Source organism: Bactrocera latifrons, unplaced genomic scaffold (genome assembly GCF_001853355.1).
Source record: "Bactrocera latifrons isolate USDA-ARS-PBARC rearing strain unplaced genomic scaffold, ASM185335v1 scaffold_130, whole genome shotgun sequence".
Classification (NCBI taxonomy): Eukaryota; Metazoa; Arthropoda; class Insecta; order Diptera; family Tephritidae; genus Bactrocera; species Bactrocera latifrons.
Genome location: NW_017534742.1, coordinates 52694 through 75145, shown reverse-complemented (window position 1 = coordinate 75145; position 22452 = coordinate 52694). Strand labels below are relative to the sequence as shown.

General features: G+C 41.7%; 1 protein-coding gene across 5 annotated transcripts in view; it reads left to right on the top strand.

The window, feature by feature from the left end:
• LOC108964938 (broad-complex core protein isoforms 1/2/3/4/5) overlaps nucleotides 1-22452 on the top strand; it is a 61261-nt gene that overhangs the window by 8618 nt on the left and 30191 nt on the right. For all 5 annotated transcript variants that reach the window (XR_001993061.1, XM_018926984.1, XM_018926981.1 and 2 more), the window contains exon 2: nucleotides 13669-14232. Coding sequence is in view for 4 of the 5 variants with exons in the window: in XM_018926984.1 (XP_018782529.1) it covers nucleotides 14047-14232 (186 nt within the window). In the remaining variant the exon portion in view is untranslated. The remainder of the gene's footprint in view (nucleotides 1-13668; nucleotides 14233-22452) is intronic.

Below are 22452 nucleotides of genomic sequence, written 5' to 3'. Positions count from 1 at the left end.
TCGGACCACTATAGCATATAGCTGGCATACAAACTGAACGATCGGAATCAAGTTGTTGTATGGAAAACTTTCGCATTTGACGTGGTATCTTCTCGAAATTTAACATGGATTACTAATTAAGGTAATAACATATTCTCAGAAAAAATTGTTTAGATCGGATTACTATAGCATACAGCTTCCATACAAACTGGGCACATAGTTACTAAAAGAAATGCACCTGTGAAGGGTATATTAGCCTCGGTGCAGCCGGAGTTAACGTTTGTTTCTTTTTTTTTTCATTTTTAAAGGTACATAAGCTTGTCATTAATCCATAATATTCCCTCAGAACCCACTTTCTATTTCATTAATTTTCGAATTTTGAGATAAAAATGAACACATTATATATGAATGAGAGGTGGAGCGCTCCACTGCTTAATTCATCACGTCACATTCACCTTCGATTTGCGATTCGCATCAATTAGCATTCCGAGAAGATCAATGGGGTTCTAAACTCGAGCGCCGCATGCGCCGATAAGTCAATGGCATAAAAACTGATTTCGCGAGGGTACAGTTCAACATGCGCGCTATACAGTTCAATGTAACAACAACAGCAACGGTAACCAGTATGACGCCGATTGCTGGGGAAGTGAAGCGACATTGAACATATCGGAATATAGTCAATCAAGCTGTTTGCGAAATAAGGAAATACGAAAAAATTTACTTCATTTACGTAAGGCAGCGGGGGTGATAACCAGCAGTTGAGATCAACAACATCTCTGTAAGCACTTAGAGCGAATCCAGTATGCGGCAATAGTTACGAGGGGAAGAAGGCACAGGCCAACGGACGATTGTAATACTCAGTACTGCACGCTCTACTCCATTCTCGCCGATGTGTGTTAAAGCCGAATGGATTACCGAAAAGCCTGCAGTTGCAATCGCTGCCGCCGCTGTCATTCGCCTCTTCCTGCTCACGATTTTTATTTTTTATCTAATAACCTTGTCCAGTGTTATTAAACCCAAAAAGTTTCTTCACCTCAGCGCAATGAGAAATACTAATGCAAAGGAAAAGAACAAAAAATACAACTCACACATATTCAATGCACAAACAGAATAAATATAAAGAGCAATAAAAAGAGAACGCACTGCTAAAACAGGCTGTTGAGTAACACACAAATACGGCAGTGCAGCGCTCACACGCAGCGTACGTGCGCGTTCCACGCCGAACATGTGTAAGTGCACCGCGCATCGCCATCGCTGAATTGCTACAGTAGCTAACGTGGCGCGCAGTCAATTACTCAGACGGCGCACGAACAGTCACCGCGCGCTCGCGCCCCTCCAGTAACCACCCACCAAGCGCCAACCATATCGCTGTCGTTTCGCAGTTTCAAAGCGCGCGCGTCTATACACGAGCATGTACACACGACGAGGCGCGCAACGAAGTAGAATTGCATAGAATGCGTAGCGTTTGCCGCGGCTTCAGTTTATGATGCGTTTGTCAGCAGCGGCCACTTATCGCGCAGCACAGTTCATTGCATTGCGTTACACAATATTTAGCACTCGGCGTTAATAGTTATGTACGAGTACACATACTTTTCCTCACTCCAGCAATTAAATTTTGGCTTTTCCATACTCTCCCACATACACACACACACACACTGGCGGCAGCTGAGCACAATGAACCGTAAAAGTTCAAAATCAAATTTAGAACATTCAGCCAAAAGCGCTGTGTGTTTAACGCATGCAAACTGCAGACGTGTTCACTTTTCCCCCCACTCTAAGACTTCTATATAGGCTACACTCTACCGCTCGCACAAAATTTGCTGCGCGTAGTAAAGAGCGCGCGCGTTTAAGTTAATAACGCGGTCAGAAAACAAAACTCACAATAAATAACAACAATTTTCTTACCGCTGTAACAGCAAAAAATGTAGCGCTTTCAAAGCGCTACAACAACTCCAAATCATACCGCAAAACATATTTCGCAATTGCACACATAAGCAAATATGGAAACAGCAAAAGCAAATTATTCAGTTAGTGGCTCACAAACACGAGCACAGCAATGCGTACATACTTACAGCAGGCCCCATGTGAGTTCATATAGATGCACAACTGCGATTGAGGGCATTTGTTTGCTTAAACTTTTATTTTTTCCGTTCGTTATCTACCGGGGGTAATGAACGCGCGACCGTCACTTTATTACCGCGAACGCGCCATCGATCGCTAGAAATTGTAGGTCGATATGCAGCAGACAGTTCTATTAGTTCTTCGATTGACACGCCCACAACTATGGTGTGCGTTTACATTCGGAATCCCGACAATCTAAAAAATATGCTTCCTCGGTAAAACACTCTATGGTTTTAAATAAAAAGCACAAAACTGATTCAATTTGAGCAGGCGCTATGATCACTATTCACACAAATTTAGCATTGACCTCAACCGTCTGGTATTTCGAAGGAATACCGTTCATTTACAAAAAAAAAAAAACAAAACAAAAAAAAAAAACAAAGACGAAAAGCAAAGCAGCTTTTTTGACGATGCCATTTATAAGCGATCGCAGTGCGCACTAGTGTGCGTGTGCTAATAGACACAAGAAGAGGCTGAAATATTTTTTACTTTTCCGTTTTAATTTTTTAATTTTTTTTTTTTTCAATTGCAAATAACTGTAACTTGAGTTGACCACTATGCATTTTTATTTTATTTTTTGGCAAATGCATTGACGGAGGCATGCTTTCCTCCGATTTTTATTTCAATTACTCTGAATTCGTGCTGAGTACACATTTACACAAACACACATATATTTTTTTTTTTTTTGAACTTTAATTCCTTGCAAAAATGGAAAATCGAAGATTATTTGAGATATCGAACTATTTTCGATTTTTACTTTATTTATTTTATTATTTCTATATTTTTTCAATTTCTATCACTCACACCGTACCGTGTTGCCACCGCTTTTGATGCGCCAAGCGCCACCGACCGCCGCCAAAACTATACTGGAAAATAGCACTCGATCAGCGCCGCACTATAGGAAAACTTATGCAAACTCGCTGCCCCAAAACACATGCCCGAGCCCAGCGATCCAAACACTATTTTTTCGTGACAATGTATGTGACGCTGAGGAAAAGATGATGTTAGTTTTTCACCACAACCGCAGTCCGGCTCCGTCTATGAGTTCGCTGAGCGCGATGAGAATGTCTGAGCAAATCGTGGGCAATTCTCACTCAGTCGCAAGCTCCACTTTCGTCTAGCCTAGGCTAATGGCACACTCAAATAGACAAGCCCCACAAGGGGCGATGCGTGAGCACCAAAAACGCAAATAGTTTCACCAAAGTTAGTGTGTGTTTGCAAGCAAATAGTTTCAGCGTGCGAGCGATATACACGGGTGAATAGCTGAATGCTGCAATCTATAGAGAGCTCACCTTGCCATGCCTCTTTTCGGGCGCTGCACCAAAGACGAAGTTGGGCAGAGAATTGCATTGCCGATGCATCCGGTCGCCAAAATGCATCGTCAGTGCAACTCAAAGAGTAGTCAAGAGTGCAGCAGTGCAAACCCACAGAGAATTTGTAATTCAAATGCATCTGTGCATGACCAGCTTTTGTGTGGGTAACTGCAGTCAGCCAGATGGATTTTTTCCTCGCCTTTTGCAAGGAAAGGGTGCTCACGCTAGGAAATGCAAAGTTTTTGAAAATTTATAAATATTTGGCAAAAGATTGTGCGCATATTTTTTATTTTCTAGGACTCAGTGTAAACGGATTTTTACAGCATATTTATATAAATCTATGAAGTTTGTGAGATCAACATGTAAAATTCCAAAAGAGTCATTAGACATTCGGTCAGACCGGTTTTGCCGAAGGCAGAGGTCTGGCGTGACCAAAGACCATTGAAAACGATTTTCTTCTTCAAGAACAAAAGCAAAAACATACCAATCTAATTGTGACGTTGAAAGCAAAAAATAGGCAAATGTTTAACCCCTTAAAATGTCTGGCACTTTGCTGTTGTTTCCCCCATTCTCTGCCTCTTCTGAGTAGTATTGGACAAATTTTGCTGACTTAACACTTAAAAGTCGCAGACGTAGCTTAAATTGGTGCGGTCGCACCATCTACAGCAAAAACTTCAAACTTTTTGTTTAAGCTACCATCGAATGATTTTTTTTATTTGATTTTCGGTTCTCAAGCCACCACCATTTACTATCGTCTATTGTGCCGATCGTCGCAGACTGTGTTGCCCTTGCCACAAATAAGACCCGACCCTCTTATTCTAAACTTAACATCGTTTTCATTATTACCCATTAAAGCTGTGATTGTTATTGCTATTATCGCTTATAAGCTAACTTCAGTTTCCTGTTTTGCTAGCGTTACTTTTTGCTGATTTGTTACTCCAGCACATCTACACGCAGACGAAGCGGAAACAAGTTTTGAATTCAGTTTTGTGAAGCAAATTTGAGACGCGCCACAAAAGTTTTATACAACGAAATACTTTTCATTCTACGATTTGTGTTATTTTCTACCTTCGCTGTTCGCTTCTCTTGTTACCCTTCTCAATACTTATTATTAAAGCCCTGTAACAGTGATCTAAACCTCGTTTTTATGAAACTTAGCCCCCCTCCAACCACGCAAATGTAGTCTTGACTTGACGTCGCTGCGCGCTGCGAGCGCTCACTTTACTCTTTGCTTTGCTTTAGTTTTTGGAAATTTGAAATAGCCAATAGTATTCAGCTATTACTGACGCCAGCTGTGGAGAGCGCTGAGCAGCGACACATGCGGCGCTCCTGTGTTCGTGAGTGCCAACCATCGGGAGCAAATTCTAACGCATACACCCGACTGCCGTCCGTGGCAGCACGACATGGTGGGCGCGCTTGACTCACACTCTCCGCCTTTGGTAGTCACAGAAGCAGCACAAATGTAGCGCTGTGATCACACGTTTACTCAGAGTCTAACGCTAACTGTGTTGACTGTCAGCGATTTCTGGCAGATGCTTACTGGTGTGGCAGTGTGGGGAACGCGCCGTGCACATTGCGCTCATTATATATTAGATATTTCACACATACACGCGCACCGTCTGAGGTAAATGACCGAATGTCCGACTCGGCATGACTAGGTTAAGGTGAAGGTCACAATCGACTACTCAGCGCACTACGCTTTAGGCACTGCGTCGTTCAATGTTTTCTCACTGCACCATACGATCCACCAGGAAACGCTGGCATTTCTGCCGTTGAGGCGCTGAGTAGACGTGCGCAAGGTCTATTTGGCTACATTAGAAATGAAAATAGAGAGAAGGAGAGTCATGGCAGAGCATATGTTTGAAAGCGAAATTGAATGCTAGAGCGAGTGTATACGGAATATAAACACATTCGCAGCTACAAATAGATCGTCGCGGTGTGCAGGGCGTAAGGTATAGCTGATCGCGCTGATTTATGCCATTTGAATGCGATTTTTGTGGAGCCGTGATATGAGAAACGCCGCAATTAATCGTGAATATCTGTTGTTTCTATTGTCTTTGCCTTTGCTTTATTTTCATTCGGTGGCGCATAGTTTGTGGCAGGCACAATGCAGACTATAAGTTATTTATGCAGATTTTTCTTTTCTACTTTTGCTTGAGCCCCCTTTGAATTTGAAACTGAAATGCTGTCCACTAACTGTTTTGGTTTTGCATTGACAAATGTACACTGTTGCATAGATTCCACTTTGAGCCCTTCGCTCAGTTCCTACAGGACTCAGCCAAATTAGTTATGGACTTAATGCTGCTGGGCGTATGTGCGCTTCCGTTTGAGTAGATTTAGTTGGAAAGCTATTGCTGTTTCCCTCACTGAAGCAACCATTGCCCGGTGTTGTTGCTTTTGTTAGGTTTTATTCGCATTGCGCTGATAGCGCCTCAGCTCGAGTTCACTTGCTTGCGCCTGTGTCGCTATTAGATTTGCTGACACAAAAACAATCACACTGCCGTGCAAATATGCATATGCATTGTTTACACATGTGTTTGTGTGTCAGTGTGTGTGCATGCAGAACGTTTGAGGCCATGTATGTGTGCATGATGGAATGGCACTAGCTTTTCTTGCTTCGGCGGCTGCTGCCGGCACTGCGGCGTGCTGGCCCGTTGGGCGGGTGACGACGACCAGGGGGGCGCGCAGCCATTGAACGCGAGACCTTGAACTTGCACTCAGTTATACGTAAATTTTGGTTTTCGTTGCTGTTAGTGTTGGTGTAGCGCCTTGCTATTGTTATTTAGATTCGCAATGTTTTGTTTCTATTGTGTTTTCGGTATGCAATTTGTTTAAATTTTGCTCGTTTTGCGCTAGAGCTGGCCGGCCAACTTTCTTCGAACAATCATTACTTACTTATACATACATATATTATAAATGCCTTATAAAATCGTGTGTATATCTTCCCAAATTCATTTTTAGTCAATTTGCTTTTTCGTTTATGTTTTGCTTAAAAACTGATTTTTTCGAAGGCGACTTTTAAACTTCTTAGTATAAACTTGTGAGTTGGCGCGGACAAAGCGCAATTAACGGCACAATAATAATCTTTCCAAAACTGACAATAAAATATTCAGCACAATAAATTAGTTCAGTAATTTAGATACACACATTGTGGAGAAGGCAAAGAGAAAACAACAAAAAGTATTGAAAAATTATGACCGACTGATAAATAGATTTACATAGATACTTACATATACACTAATTAAAATGGATTGGCCGCTTTAGTGAAGAATACTAACCATAAGCCATAACAAACCAGACACAATTGCTGTTTAAGGAGCAAGGGTCCCTCACCGGGGACCCTTGGTGAGGGACCCTTGCTCCTTAACTATACTTACTATATACATACATATATGGGATGTAACTAGCATTTTGTGACCACAGAAAACCGCAACACAATTGTATTAACATAGTGCGTATAATCGCTCACTTGCTGCTACTTCAACACCCACACACTCAAATGCCCAAACGCCATGCTGACATAATTTAGTTAGTTGTTTTATGAATTTGTGGCGCTAAGTCCATGTTGTTGCGTTGTAAACCCGGCTAAAACAGACCACGTGGAACCGACACACACACACCTAAAGTCCACTGTTACATACACTGCGGGCCAACGGCGGCAATAAAAGCTTGCAAAAGTCGGAAACTAAAAGGACTATAAAACGATGAAACGCAACCAGACTGGGCCACCCACCCGTGAAAAGTGAAAAAGTGGCTGTCGGTTGGTTGTGATTTTTCTTCGCCACTGCATGCAACTGCTGCTCATGAATATGCTTGCATGTTTGTGTGGCCAACGTGTGGCACATGACATTTGGGGTGGCAAGAGCACAGCTTGGTGAAGTGCCGCTGCCGGTGCGCTGCTGGCTAATCGTATAGTTGCGTCGCGTCGCTGCCACGGCGCTGAAGCGCTTCGTCGTCACCCTCCTGCAGCGCCGCATTTGCAAACTTTTCGAGATTATTTCCTTTTTTCAGTCACAACCCGTCATTCTTTTTAAAGCTAGAGTTCGCTTTCCCACTAGTTTTTGCTCCTGCGAGTCATGCAACCACGTGACGTCCACAATGCACAGACTGCCCTAATGGATGTGAGGAGGCGGGCGGTGATATTTACACGCAATCACTTTATGTTGCTACTGCAACTGGCACTAGTGGCAGCTATGAATGCCACTCGATGCCAGCCATGCGCTCCGTAGTTACCCTTCTGCGTTCCCAGCTGTGGCAGTCACCTCCTGCCGTCCGCAGACGGACATCTGCTTGGTTAGCATGGCGTTGTTGGTGTCTAGCTGCGGCTGTCCGTCCACTTTTCCTGCTTGCCACCGGCGAATGATGGTGATGATAATGACGTTGGGTGGATGGGTGGCACAGCCGCATTCAACAGCGCAGGTTACTCGCTGTGCATGCAAAAATATATAGAAGCACATAAGAGCATAAAATCGTGCCGACGACAGCGCGGCATTAGAGTTAGTTTGTGGCCTTCCTCTTCTATTTCCGTTGGCTGCTCAGCCACGCTGTTGCGCCCATATGACGGCATCGCCGGTAGTTGCCGGCGCTTTCTTTGTACTTTTGCTTTTGTGCGTTCGTTTGCTTTTGCGCTGCCACTATTATAGTGCGACTAGTTTTTCCTTTTCTTTTTTTTCTTTGCTGAGCATCACAAGGCTGCGTAGAATAGTAAAGCTTTCACTTTCAACGATGTGGCACGCTGTGTTGCACTCGTCACGCGTTAGATGCTTCGCTCGCCTTGCTCACTGACTCTTCGTCGAGGGCAATGCAATGAATGGCGCTGTCTGGGAGCAGTCTACGTGCGCATTTTCGTTTTGCAGATTTCACCGGTAAAGTTATGAATGAAAGGGGTGGTTTGCTTGGCATGCTGCATGCCTCGTGGTGAGAAGTGGGCGAATGTTACAATGAGATGTCGAGTGTGGATTGTAAAACGACTATTGCATCGGATCATATGTAGAGGTGCAAGGCCTGTCTCTTATACACATCTAGATGTGTATAAGAGACAGTTGTAAAACGACTATTGCATCGGATCATATGTAGAGGTGCAAGGCTGGCCTAGTTGTTTTTTAATGCTCTTACCCCGGTGTAAATTATATTTCTTTCGTTGGATTGTTAAAACTCGTTTAACTCGGAATAGTTGAACTTGTAAAAAGTTATTTTCTGCATACAAAGTGTATTCTATGTATAAAACTGTTTCTATATTAGAGCTCTCTCTGACCCAAATTACGCACATGTGTAAAGTCGAATTCCATTGCTCAGATAAAACAAAAAATAGGCCGAACAGACTGGGGTCTCGCTGCTACGCACTCTAACACGCTTCCAAACACATTTGCAAAAATGCGAAAAATTACGCGTTCACGAGACAGACGAGCCCCTTTTTTGGCACGCACTTCGACCACACACACGCCAAAAGCGCTGCCTAAATACGTTCTCACACACACCATAACCAAATGTTTGTCGACAAATACGTACATACATACGTTCAGGTAAAGCCAGAGGTAATACTATGGTGAAATTCATTTCCCTGCGCTCGCCTATCTACTGCTTTACTATTTTTTCTATTTTGTCCCTCAACTATTTTCGCACAACCACGTCATCTCATATTCAATCACTACACACAAACACTTGCTCACATGTGCTCGTGCGCTCGCTTGCCCTACCCCACTCTGCCAACCCCATTACCCAGTGCCCCATTTAGTGATAGTGTATTGCGGAGAATAGGTTGGCATCGGGCGAGCGAATTTGTTTTATTTTGGGTCCGAACGCGTCACTACAACGAAACTAAAACGAAACAGCTGCGAACCACTACGACGATAAAGAAGCTTTTTCTCATTCTTTGTGAGCAAAACTAAAATTTAACCTTGAAAATAGCATTTGACGTGAGGTTGAGTGCAAACAGACTGTCGCACACCAACAAACACACTCGCATAAGAGCATTGTCTGCTCAGTAGAGACATATGTACGCGGTTTCTATGGATGTGCGGTGCTATTTCTAGGTAGCTGGGCGACAATGGAATATGAGCGAATAAACAAGCGCCGTCAAACATCCAATAACAACACCAATGGCATAGAAACACAACAAGTAATAAATTCTGCCAGAAAACAGTCATCTTTATGCGAGTGCGGGTGTGTTTTGCGTCTATACCCCGCGCATGCCTTGCCTACAGCTTTTCGAGTATGGCAGAATGTTTGGAACTATTCTCGTAGACATTCATATGTCTTTGTATGTGAGCATTTGCTGTACTTATTGGCGTCTATAAACTTCGCTGGTTCTTTGTTCTGCGGTTTGAATACGCAATGGGTCCACTCCCCAACAGCTAGATTGACGAATGATAAGCCAGTTACGATTTATAATAACTATTTTCGAACGAAAAGCACTGATTTTTTAAGCAGTGTTATGCATCTCTGATATCTGTTTTAAGCTCTGGTATCTCTCCATTCGTAAAAAGCAAAATCTGTATACTTGAGTGAATGCTAAATTCTTTAAAATCTGTTTTCTCTAAACTAAATTGGAGACAGATTGACGCAGTTTAGATCACTCAGTAGTTTGAGGTACTAACTGCGGCTAACAAATTATTTCTACATATATTAAAAGGAAAATAATTACGAACTAAGCTTGAAATTAATATTTTTTCGGAAGTTCTCTTATTAAGTATCCAGATCTATCAGCTATTCCCAATTGATAAAGATAAATCCATTACTTAAGCAGTTCAGTTACCGATTTCGTTCACGTTTCCACTTCAACACAGGCATCTTCGCTGCAGCATGTACTGTTATTTTAGAGAAATTATTTGAGACCCATATAGTGTATATATGTATATGTATATGTACGTAAGTAAACATATATGTATATATATATTTATATATAGAACATGAAGTAATAAAAAAATGGTATTTCTTAGTCAACGCAAACGTTCGAAATTTATTTATGAAACAGTGGAGAACCATCGATCCATGTTTGTTTTAACTCGAAGTATAACTCTTTTGGCTGCAAAATATTTGGTTGTGTGTTTTTTCTTTGTTTTTGTTTGTTCTCGAATCACATGCAAAATGCTTTTCACTTCACTGCTGCGGCAAATGCCGCACAGCAAACCATGTGTGTATGTGTGAGAAACATTCTCAGCTGCGCGTTGTGTGAACTATGCGGAATAGCTGCAAGTGATTATTGTTATTGTTGTTCATTTTTTATTTTACCCCTTTTTTTGCATATAATGCCTTTTTGGCAAAATTTGGACAGTTCTCACACATGCAAGTGAAATAGTACCCGAACGCCACCGGTAAGAGGAGTAGCCATAGATATGACTGCCACTAATACACGCGCCTCATCCTTATACCCATGTACATGCGCCGTGTGTATGTGAGCCGCACACTGGCACGCATCGTGTGCGATTTCACAGCGAAATGCAGAATTCTAACACACTGACCGACTAATCGAAAACATATACAACAACAAGCAGAACAAGCGACTTTAGCCGCGCAAAATAAAAATGCTGCATTAATATTAGGGAGAGCTCGGTTAGTGAAAGCCTAGAGCAGACGGGCCTTGCTGCTGACGGTGCAGCGCGCGGGGTTCACTACGGCAGGCAGCGTCGAATACCACTAAGCAGCCAACAACACCCTCGTGGCGGCGACGACATGTATGTCTGCTGCGTCAAAATGCCATTGTTGTGCGTTTGCTGTGTGCTGCCGTGACTGGCGCGGCCGCGCGTTCTTGATGAGGCTTCGTTGCCGATCGGGACGCGCTCGAGCGCTCGAACTCTCAATTCCCAGAACCTCCTCCCGTCCGCGGCACCGCTGTGCATGTATTTTTTGGATAGTTTTTTGGCAATTGCCTAATGCGCTTTTAAAGTCGCTAGACGGGCCAGAAGTAGCAGCAAAAGCAGCAGCCGCACAAGCAACAGTTGAATTTTGTTGTCGCGCGTACTTTGTTGGTCACAATCGGTACGGTCGGTCGGTCGGTCGCTCGCTCGCTAGAACAAGTCAACGCGTATCCCTGTTTGAAATCAAACAACTGTAGATAATTCCAAAACAATTGTGCAAACTAAGCAAACTCTCGCTTAAAGGAAACAAATCGGAAATAGCTTTCAAAAAAGTGAAATCACTACTCAAAGTGAATGAGTGAATAATTAAAAGGCTTGGAACAAAAGTGAATAGTTCTGCATATTTATCTAAAAAAAAAACAATATATCAAAAAAGTTCTGAAGATCTTTTTTATTAAACTATGCCTAGTGTATTTGTATTTTCGACCCTTGAAAACCAAGGGTATCTCTGAATCGCTCAGCAGTGCCTCGAATATCTGTGTGTAGTTCGTGCTACTTACGGTGCTAGAAGCAGAAAATATGTTTTTTAACTTTATAAATGTATTAAAATTCAAATTGAAAAACTGCAAACGCCACAATTCGGGTTCGGTAATTACAGTTAGTAGTCGCACTAATCGTCGGTCGCGTTATTAAGTGCTCGGTAGTGTTTTTCCTTCAACCGTGCAGCCACCACTAAAGCTACTACAGCAGTCAGGTAGGCAGAATTCTGCAAACGCTACACTTAACAAGAAAACTAACTTCAATTTACATGAATTGAAGAAAAAATGTTCTACCATCTATTTCGATTTGCTGAAAACGATTTGAACACTAAATACAATAATAAAAATACTTATGTCGAGTCATTATAAGTCCCTGATCAATTATGTATAGTAAACGGGAAGACTTTCGATTACGTTTTTGTGCGAATTAAACTTTCCGCAGCAACTTTTGGTGTGACAAATCCACCAACACAAGTGAAGCGCAGTAAAAAGTCAGGCATCGCATTCTTTGCGCTCAATTTTTGACGCAACGAAATATAAAGCGTTCTGTGCCAAACTGCGCGAGCAACTCGTATTGTGCGCTCCCCCACTGCATTGCCATGCGCACTGGCTTGTGAATCGGCAAGCGCACAGCATTTGCTGCACTGCCAGCACACGTGAAGCGAGCGCTCAGCAAAACTACTCGCTCACTCGCAGACGCAGAGCGCGTTCATGTGCGAATGTATCACATAGATACAAATAGCGATAGTTTTCGGTTTGCAAGAGCACTTCGAAACGGCGACTGCAGAGCTTTTAGAAAGCTGCAGCAGCTTTATTGCTTTTGCTTGGTCATCCAACTGTATGTATGGTTTTCTGCTTACACTTTTTTCACTTTCAACATATTGGTCGAGATTCCTATGTGTACTGCGTACCTACTCACATTCATACATACAAATGTACATACATATATGGTAAAAAACTTATGCAAAACTTTTTCTAAAACATAGCCGTATTTGAGAAATGGCTGTCGTTTGCGGCTTCTAAGATTGGAGAAAAGATTGGTCATCGTATTCCAAGAAATTTGTTGACTAGTTTTCATAAAAACCACAAATCGTCATCGCCAAAGAATAAATGGAATGAAACTAAACACACTTAGAACCAATATGCTGACAAATCGCAGGCGAAATTTGCAACCCAACAATTATTTATAGTGCTTGCCTGTATGTGTGCATATATGTAAATAAATGCACGATACACTTATGTAGGTATGTGAAAGCTGCAGCCTTTGCTGAGCAGCGATAAAATGTTGAATTTCTATAGAAATTAAAAAAATATATGAATTTTTCGAAAATAAATCCGCATAAAACTTCAACCACACGGCTGGTACTCGAGAGAACGCTCGGGATGCCAAGAGCAGCAGTGCTAACCTTGAGTGTCAATAACCTCACTGGCCAACGCAAATAAAACTTGTTTGCTATGCCCATTAAAAGTGAATTTTAATTTGATTTTCTACGCGACGAATGCATTGTTTGTTTATCACTTTGGCCGTTTTATAATCTGCGGGTCTATTTAAAGCCACTTGACGTGCGACACTTGCACACGAAGCAGATGCGCTCGAAATAAATTTCTTCACACAAAAACAACTTCATACACCATCTAAATATCTAACATTTTCCTTATTTCGGAGAGTCTATGTATATGCCAAAGATTGATTTTTTTACCTTCGATTCGAAACCTATTCTGGTTCTATAGTACACATATTACATACGAGAGTATGTATCAAATGACGCGTCCCTTTTTCAGGCGGCTCGACGTGATTCATTTTTTCAATAGATTCACAATTCTTTATGATTATTTTGAATATTTTACATTTTAAAATACAATGCATATCCTTCACTGTGTTCATTTTACTAATTGTACTTTCGTCTTTTCTCTTTGCAGTTTATTTAAATTTATGAAAAATATATCTACACAAATATAAACATAAAACGCAAATAGTAAAGTAAACTTCCCAAATAGTCAAACTTAAGGGAAAGTACAAGCAAAAGCAAAACTTAGAGAAGACGGTTCTTAACAGCAAAAAGTAAAAACAAAAACAACATAACATTACAATTACATCTACAACTAAAAGAAAACAATTGCAATCAGTTGGAGAAACATAATTAATTTCAAAATAATAGCCGTCACAGTAACAAGAACAATAACAACAGCATATCCATAAGAGTGAAGGCAAGTCTTTGGGGACGCTCTCAACAGCGCCAACGCAACACCCATACGTACACGGACACGGAAGCGGACACAGTCAAGCCAGTCGCAAAAATGGACGAAACACAGCATTTCTGTTTGCGCTGGAACAACTACCAAAGCAGCATAACGTCGGCGTTTGAGAATCTGCGCGACGACGAAGATTTCGTCGATGTGACACTGGCGTGCGAGGGGCGCAGCATCAAAGCGCATCGCGTCGTCCTGTCGGCGTGCAGCCCATATTTTCGCGATTTACTCAAGGTAAGTGGCAATAATGACTAAAAATTAGATACTTATAGGTAAAGTATTCCCACGAGATATACATACTGTGGGTTTTTTCAATTTTGTACGACTTTTGAGAGACGAAAATTTTATTTCTGCCAACATATTAGATGATCTAACACAATGTTATATTTTTGGTCTCCATTGGGGCTTACCGTTTTAACTTTCTAATGATGTTGCAAGAAACTACAATCAAAGGTCTGGTGCAAGCGCTTTGCACTACGGTTTTTGTAATAAAACTTCAGTGCTTAGGAACCATCTTTCTGTTGGTGGATTGCTATGAAATCACCTAAATAGAAACGTTCCGAGGAACAATGGCATTCCAAAGGCACCTTGTATTAAATGTTTCGCCCCTTGAACAAGGTTTGTAAAAAACAAAAAAAAAATCCATTAACTTCAGTTGCACCGAAGCTATAATACCCTTCACAAATACAAAAGATTTCTTACCGATTGTATGCCTATATGCTTTATTGACTCGATTTGAACAATGTCTGTGAGGACAGCATCATCGTCTAAAACAGTATTCGATGCAAAATTCCGTAAAAATATCTCCTTAAATGAAAAAGTGTTCCTTACTAGCTCTTTGTGAGCAGCTTCTTGATTTGAAACAAGAGCGGGGCAAAATTTCAAACCGATATTTCAAAAACTGAAGGAGTAGCTCGCCTATATACAGACTGACATGGTTAAATCGACTCTCTATGTTTTCTTTTGGGTGTTGCAAACATCGTGGCATTGATGAATGGATAAACATATGAATATCCAATGTATCTATTCTAGTCAAGTATTAATATTATTCTCGGACAGAGCGTTCAGATGCGGCATAAAACTGAAAAGTCTAACGAATGGAAACCGAAGTTTGTTACTTTGTCTTAGTATATTTGTTCGCATAGCTTTCTCACAGCCACCGATCGCTGTCGGCGGCTTCAACAGCAATGACCAACTCACATACTCGTATATATTTTTTCGAGGACACTTCGCACATAAAGTACAAATTTTTATTAGTTAGGAGCACATTCATACACATACTATTGTACATATACATATGTCTACATATATATCTTTAAATATGTTGGGCAAACAGCAGTGTATTCATTTGCCATACAAAGGGACTTGTAAATGAAAACGTGTTAAGAAATCGAAATATTATAATAAAGCAAAAGCGGCGATTGCACTACCTAATGACAGGGCCAAGTGGCGCGGGGAAAACGAAAACAGAAGTAAAGGCAAAGTCGTATAATGCGCGTTCATGTGTATTTGCCAAACGCTGAGCAAACATAAGAAACAGAAAATCACAAGGGAAACGCTTGTGTATATAAATATAAGGCGTAAATTGCATTTTTTATCGTTTTATGAGTAGAAAATGCGATAAAAAGTAGATGGCAGAAATATAGTGCGAAAATACAAGGGCAGAATGCAAACTGGCTCACCCTGAATATCGCGAAGGAGAGACAACACCTCAGCCACCAGAGAGCAAATCGGTCGAAGATCAGTCGCGCAAAAACGATGGCGAATAGGAAACAAGGAAAGCGAAGTTGGGAAGATTATGGAGATAAAATGAAAGCAGAGAAGAAGATGCGGCTGCAGTGCAAACCTTTTCGCCTTCCCGACCCAGCCCCGCATGGGAAGCTGAGGGGAAAAGCGCAGAGGATGCATAATTATATAGGCGGAGAGCCATTGAGTATGTGCTGAGGCAGATTGCGAATTTCTGCCGCCGCTGCCACGACAATGTGACCTACTTATGTGCGATGTGGCAGCGCTACTCGGTTGCTGGGAGACAATGAAAGCACATATCTGCACTAAAGTAATATGAGTATCTTTGGATTCGTATGTATGCACACTGATGCATATAACCGTTAACTCCAGCCAGTGTATTTATGTGTGTGTGTGTGGCACTTGCACGGCTACTTATTTGAAAGTGACTCTAAAATCGGTGCAAGACAGGTAAAATGTTGACTTATTATGCACACAAGTTATTTGCAGATTTCAACAACAACAACAGGGACAATAAAAATACAATTAAACAATTGCCACAACACGCAACTGTGCCACATGCAACAGCGAGGTACCAGCAGTCACACAAATCAAATAGACTGCATAAATGTTTGCTTGCTGCAACAACAAAAACGTGCAACCACAATAAAATGAAATTAGTCCGCAGTTTCAATTAAAATAACAAACTGCATTTATATGTGTTTGTGGTAAGTCACTTGAGTCCGTTGGGTGGTCTTCAAAATCGTTAAATGCATACAATCTGTCTACACAGTGCTTGCCACACCCAACGTGCAACGCCCAAATGCTTATGCGGCATCCAAGTGAGCAATTCTGCATTCGAGTTGAATTTCAGAGGCAACTAATGGGTGTATGTGTGTGAGGGTGAGCCATTTTGTCTGCAATGCACATGTGCGGCATGCAACCGCAATGTCGGAAATTTGCTAACGATTATTATTTGACGCTGATGGCAGCTCAGTGGCAAAAAGTTTCCGCTTTGTGTCATGTTGTACGGTTGTTCGTTGTTCTCTCCTTTTTTTGCTGCAGCCTTTCCAGTATGCACACACACACACACACACACACATTCACCAGCGCGGAATGCTTTTAGGTGCCATAGCCTACCCCTTTTGTTTGCCCCAAAGCCACAATTGCGTGCACACTTCCGCAATCTATACTTGCAACAAACTGCATTCCCCGCTGACTCCGCTTCCGCCACCACCACAAGCAGCCAACTTTGGTAGAGTTTAATGTCTCAATGCCGGCAAATATTCAAAATGCATTAGGCGCCTCAGCCGCTCACTGTGGCGGATGTTAGTAGGCGGGGCGGCGGGACGTAATTTTTGTTATTTCGCAAAGAGTTTTCCGAAGTTGTTGCTCCCTTTGTAACTGACGGTGGAAACGCAACTGGTAAATTCTTAGGCAAAACTCGCACTGAGCCTTTCTTGTGCCAACCCCCTTCCAAACAACAAGAGACTCCAGATCTCAGTGGGTGACCCCGAAAATACCAACAAATTCGTTTGCACTGTAAAGCACAAACGCATGCAACATACGCCGCCTCAAATACTTTCGCTGTGTAGAGGTATTTATGGGTAGAATGGGCGTAATAGAAATAATGCCGCATGCATCGTTATGGAGGACCTCAACGCCACCAGCCATCAGCACCGCAAACGCGGCAGTAATCACTATCATCAAACATTAGCTGGAAGCCACAAATAATAACAGTAATAATGAGCTCGCGAAATATTCGTCATGCCCACGGCCCATTAGCGATGGCGCAATGCCACACTTTGCCTGCAAATGCCACCGAAAGACAAGAAAATCCCAGCAGACTTCTTTCAATACGCCACACACGCCAACTCCTCGCCTCACCTAGCCACCATCCGCATATGTAAGTGTGTGTGTTGCGTTATAATAAACAAAGAAGAACCGACTAAATAAATTTAACAGTTAACAAAAAATACAACGGCATAAAATACGACAACAAAAGCAACAACAAGAGTGGGGCGCGGAGACAGGGTAAAAGTGAGCTATGAAATAATGGCACAGCGATGCAAATTAAGTAGAGTCACTGCAAAAATTACACAAAAAGCGACTAGAAATAAGGCGCATCGGCGAGCGACGAGCGGCGGCGGCGGCGGCTTCGCCAAATCGCAAAACTTTGGCCTACGAGTGGCGAGTGCCGTAGGGCGAGGATCGCTGCACGGAAATTTCAAATTTTAAATATATTCGTTTTATTAATTAGGTTGCCATTAAAGTTTGCTTTGCGCCACACAACAACAACAAACACCACTAAAACTTCGGCAACCAATAGGGCAGGCGAATTCGTACATACACATACACACACACACACACACATAAACACCATTGTATGTGCATTTGCATGAAGAAAGCTGTTTGCTGAATATTTGAAAAAGGAAAATCGAAAAATATGCGGTTATGCGCACATACACACACACACACATGTACAAAGTTAAAAGTTTTAGCAACAAACAAATTCTGCGCCGAAAGGATTAACTAGCAAAGTGATCGGCGAAGCGGGGCGGGGCGTGGCGGCAAGAGCACCGGTAGGCGTACGAGGATCTATGTATCTTTGGCCATTTACCGTTTTGTCTAATGTGACGCACACACACACATACATACATATACATAAAGCAATAGCCGCATTCGACTCGCATGCAACTTATAATGAATTGCTGAATTATTTTTATTGCATAAACACATACATAGATACTTTACAAAAGCACGAATGCGTGTGTGTGTGTGTGTGTGTGTGCTCATAAGCAAGTAATTTCTACTGGGCGGAGTTGAAAAGCGTCGTGATAAACGGGCATAGCAATAAACAGAATTTTAAAAATATTTGCAAAGAATTTAATAATGCAAAAGTTCGTCTGCAATAAAACTGATTTAACGACTCCACGTACGGCTGTGAAGAAAAGGTCACAAACGTTGCTGCAATGCGTTCATATTCACTCCCTACTTCATATTTGCATTATACTAGCGTAGCATTTGTATGCAAATTCGCTTGTAAAGTACTGGGTTTAATTAAATGAACTAGATTTAGCAAAATTATTGCCCTCCAATAAAACTTACTTTCAAAATATTTATTGCACATAAAAGTGATATATTGTCTTTAGTATACCGAAAGATAGAATAAATCGTTCGAAGAGGGCTCAATAATTTTACCTGACATAACATAACATAATATAGCATGACATAACATAACTTAACACAACCTAACATAACATAACATAATATAACATAATATAACCTAACATACATAACATAACATGAGATAACTTTTACATAAACCCACGACTTAACCAAAATTAAAAAAGAAAAATTATTTATCTACATATTTTCATTCGATTTTCTCACACGTTTGGTGATTGCTTCGCGTTTATTGTAATCATTTACCCTAAGGCATGAAATTATAGAGTATCACTCAAGCAAATGTGGATTAATTTTAATTGCGAATCGCAGTTCACCTCCAAGCGCCAAACTCGCTGTAACGGAACTTATAACAATAAATCAATTTAAGTTGTATAATAACCTTAAAAGTAGTATATAAGTCGCAATTGTCCAAAGTATCGCCAAGTTGACTATTCCGTTGCCAAGTTAATTATTGCCTTCACATTAGATCTATGGCGGAACGATTGAAAGCAGAAGAAACTCAAAGAAAGAACTATACAAAGAAGCATGCACTAAATTGTTAAAAGTTTTGCATGTGCAAAATATAGCAACAACACAACTGCTGATTAACAACTCGTCGAAAAGTCGAAAAAATTAAATAAATCAGCGCAAAAAAGTGTAGTCAGTTGCAGTGTCAGCACTCAGGCCAGCGGCAGCCTGCCTACTTATGCAAAAATAGTGAAGCGAAGCGAAGTGAAGAACACACTTTTTCAAATAAGAGCGAACAAGTCATGACACTGCGCACAGACACACACACACATAGCACGGGAAATTGAAGGCACTACAATATGAGAAGGGACAACATTTAATTTGCTAAATAACAAAATAAATGCACAACAATTGCAGTAGAAAGGAGGGGTGAGAATAGGGCGCACAAGATTACAGGGTAGCGGCCGTGTCTCGGACAATGGCAACAAAAGTAATGAACCCAGCCTTGGCAGGCAAAACTTTATTGGCAATAGAAGTGGCAGCTTTTGCTGTTTTTGTATTTACTAGGCATTACCGTTATAAAAACAAACAAGCGACCAGAAACCTTTGCGCAGTGGAGCGACTTTCGTAACAACGACCGTCCTCTGTCCTCTGTGACTGTACTAGGAATCTAGTAATGAGGTACTCACCATTAGAAAAAAGGTTTAAAGATATTCCATCTACTTGCCCTCTTGGAGTATGGTTGAGAAATATTTGTAAATAATCTCCTAATGTTGTTTTCATGCCGGATTTTCTCTCGTTTTGTCCCACTGTCACATGGGTCCGCATCCAAATAACAGCGCTGCCCAGCAGCCCTGGGCGCTACAACATAACACGCTTTGCCGCCTGGCGGCGCGTCGGGGGTGAGTGGCGTTTTATTGAAGTGGCTAGAAAGTGGCTAAAGTATCCACTCGGTGCATAAATATTTAATTAACTGCTGCATTATTTTAATTAGGTTTAAACTGCAATACGACAGTGCTGAGCACTGGCGCAACCAGCAAATAGGCACAGGCAAACGGACGCACTTGTAGTGCAGCAAATTTGGCATAAAAGCATTTGAACTAAAGCGCTAAAATGCACAAATACGGAATTACATAAAATGGCACAAAAACAGGCGCCGAACAATGGCCGATGCAATAGTGGCACTTAAATAAGTCTCAAACACTCAGTCACACCCTGCAACAAAGTGACGACTAACGGCAAAAGAGCCAGAAAGTTAGTTGAATTCGTGTCGCTATGTCCAGCGGCCCGCACTCGTTTTGTGTTGTATGTTTGAGCATTTTTCATTTTATTTCTCGCCTTATTTTAACTACAAATCCGTGTAGTTGGCCAATCCAAACAAGCAAAACAAACTGAATTGTAAAGCGACACTCGGCCATATTTAATTTCATTGTTTGGCTCGCCATGGGAGCTGGATCGAGCTGTGCTCTGTGCCTTCGCGCAAGAGAAAAATGTCCAAATGAGTGCACTTGGTTAAATTTAACTTATTCCTATAAATGATCGCCCGCCTAATAATATTATTGCGAACCGGATAGTCTGTAGGATCAAAAACCCTGCAGTTATGTTAGACGGCAGTGCAAAACTGCGCATGTTTCAAACGAACCTAGAACCCTCTCTTGTAATATCAGTAGAGACCGGACGCTTGTGGAAGTTTCAAAGGTATTGCTGCTTTATGAACCCTAAAATTTTTTATACATCTGGTAACACTGTTATTCCATTTTCATTTGTGTGACTTTTTATTATTTCGCTTCATCATTTACTTAAGCTTACTTTTTACTATTTTCTGGTATTATATCAAGACAAATGCCATTTACGCACACAAATGCTTACTGTATGGAACATATAAGTATATATGTATATGTGTGTGTACGTTTTTTAAAAAGCAATCTCGCTGCTGTCCCACTTTCTATAGATCATAAACGGTAATTTACAATCGCAAATAAATTCCAAAGGCCAAGATGTGAGCAAAACAATACAACAAAACATGACACGGGCGCTTGAATGCATTTCACACGCATTCGTACGTCGCCTGCGTTGGTGTGCGTGCGCGTGTGCGCCTATTTGCAAATATATACTAAGCCAGATTCGCAATCGACTGCTGACCTCATTTTCCCAAACTTGCAAAGCGGCGCGCATCAACCCAACAACAACACACTCCACAAGCGTCTCCACTAGCAACCGCCCCTTCACGATCACACAGTGATATCTCCTTGGCGATCGTGCCACAAATCAGTAAAAATAGTAGCAATCCTTTGCAAGAAGTCCATTAAATAGCGAAACGCCAAGCCAAAATACAAATGCACAAACGAGCGAAAAAGTCTACATGAATGTGTATGTGTGCTTAGTAAGCGTTGCTGTGGCAGTGTTAAAAATAATACTAGCTGGTGGGGAGTGGTGGGTAGGCGATAAACTGAAAAAGATGGGCGCAAACAGACCGAAGCTGCAGAGCAACAAGATCGTCGCTGAGTTACTAGTGTAGTATCTCAGCCGTCGATTATGTGTTCGGTTAGTCGTGCGCCTTTGACAGCGCTCCGCTACTGCACATCTTCACATACTTACATACATACCTACATATGTTGGCATACACGCAGTGAAGCATCAGTTTTTGCCTTTATGCTTTTATTATTCGCTGACCTAATTTCGAGGCACAATGCAACAGCGATCGTTGCCAAGTGTTCGATGTGTGTTGTTGCTATTTGTGCAGTTCAATTGCATTTTTTGCTGAGGCAGCGCTGCTGCAACTGCGCCGAGTGCGATGGGACCGATCACTGCGGCTGCTATTAATTTGTGCGTACATTGCGAATATACATAATGTGTATATACACTATGTAAATATATAAGGTAACTACCAAATACTGCGCTTTGCTGCTGGCAGTACAAGTGAAGAGCTGCACATACTCATGCATATTTACACAATTGCGGCTAGCGGAGAGACAAGAGTGTAGACATGACAGCCCTAGTCGGCTGCGATAATAGCCAGTTTGTGATTTTGCGCAAGCAGCCTAAAGCTCCTATGCGAGCAAGTACCTTGGTTGTCTTTCTGGCGTCAGACAC